This window comes from Palaemon carinicauda, chromosome 35 (genome assembly GCF_036898095.1).
Source record: "Palaemon carinicauda isolate YSFRI2023 chromosome 35, ASM3689809v2, whole genome shotgun sequence".
Classification (NCBI taxonomy): domain Eukaryota; kingdom Metazoa; phylum Arthropoda; class Malacostraca; order Decapoda; family Palaemonidae; genus Palaemon; species Palaemon carinicauda.
In genome coordinates this window covers 47,581,354-47,582,811 of record NC_090759.1, presented here as the reverse complement: position 1 = coordinate 47,582,811, position 1,458 = coordinate 47,581,354, and the positions used below count along the sequence as shown (strand labels likewise).

General features: G+C 38.0%; 1 protein-coding gene across 1 annotated transcript in view; it reads left to right on the top strand.

Moving 5' to 3' along the window:
- LOC137627268 (flagellar attachment zone protein 1-like) overlaps positions 1-1,253 on the top strand; it is a 1,629-nt gene extending 376 nt beyond the window's left edge. The window contains exon 1 of the mRNA XM_068358347.1: positions 1-1,253. This exon is cut by the window's left edge and continues 376 nt beyond it. Within this exon, the coding sequence (XP_068214448.1) occupies positions 1-1,253 (1,253 nt within the window).
- Positions 1,254-1,458: the final 205 nt, after the last annotated feature.

Genomic DNA, 1,458 nt, shown 5'->3' with positions numbered 1-1,458 from the left:
CTAAGGACAACATAGCTATATCAGCTATAAATGAAGATTTAGATAGAGCCAATAAGAGAATTGATAGTCTTATGGTAAGTCTAGAAAAAGCTGAAGCTCAAAACGAAAAACTTCGTGAGGAGCTTTTGGTCAAGACTTCTGTAGAGACGGGAAAAATTGAGTTAAAGGACAACATAGCTATATCAGCTATAAATGAAGATTTAGATAGAGCCAATAAGATAATTGAGTCTCTTATGGAAAGTCTAGAAAAAGCTGAAGCTCAAAACGCAAAACTTCGTGAGGAGCTTTTGGTCAAGACTTCTGTAGAGACAGGAAAAATTGAGTCATCTGACAACGTAGCTAACTTAGCTTTGATAGATGATATTGAAAGAGCCAATAAGAATATTGACTCTCTTATGGTGAGTCTAGAAAAAGCTGAAGTTCGAAACGATCAAATTCGTGATGAGCTTTTGACCAAGATGGCTGTAGAAAAGGAATTAGAAAATGCCCATGAGGAAATTCGGACGCTCGAGAAGAGGCTGGGAAGAGTAACAGGAGATCTGAAGGCAGCCAACAAGAAACTTCTGGAAAAGAGCGACTTGGAGGAATATATCGAAAGTGCTGATAAGGAGATCCGGACACTCTGGGCTGAACTGGATAGTGTTAAGGCTGAAAACAAGAGACTGAAGACCGAAAACGTTTGTCAAAAGGCAGCTTTAGAAAGTGAACTTAATGCTGCAGTCGAGGAGGTCTACAGAATAGGAACTAAATTGGATGCTGTCCTGGATGAGAACTGCAAATTGAAGACTGAACTATTAATCAAGAAAGACGTGGTGTGCGATCTGGAAATGGCTGAGGAGGAACTGGAAAAACTCTGGAAAGAAATCGCTGGTGTTAAAGCAGAGAATAGACGACTGAAGAGAGACCTCTCGGAGGAGAGAGCCACAAGAAATACGTTGATGAAGGCCGACGAGAAGAATAAAACACTGGAAGAAGAAATTAGGCATCTAACTTCAGTGGCAGACGAATTTGCAATTTATAAGGAGAAGTATCAAGATATGATGGAAAGAAACATGAACCTAGAGATGGAATTAAGCCATAAGAATTACGCTATTGCACAACTTGTAGACGGTCTCTCTCAAATACACCCCGAGTTGAAGGAATTATATCATATGGAAATTTCTGGTGAGCAGACTGGGGATTTAATATGGGATGGCCAGTTAAATAGATTCGCCCTTCAAGAGACGAGAAGGCAGGGCTGGAAGAAAAACTAAAGAGGAACTATATTCCAACACAAAATATGAAAAAACTGGGGATTATAATATCGCCACCAAAAAAAAAAAAATATGGTGATTATAATATCACCACCAAAAAAAAAAAAAAAAAAAAAAAATGGGGAGTATAGTATCCCCACCAAAAAAAAAAAAAAAAAATCGCCACCAAAAAAAATATATTTATAGGAAAAAGGGAATAAAATTT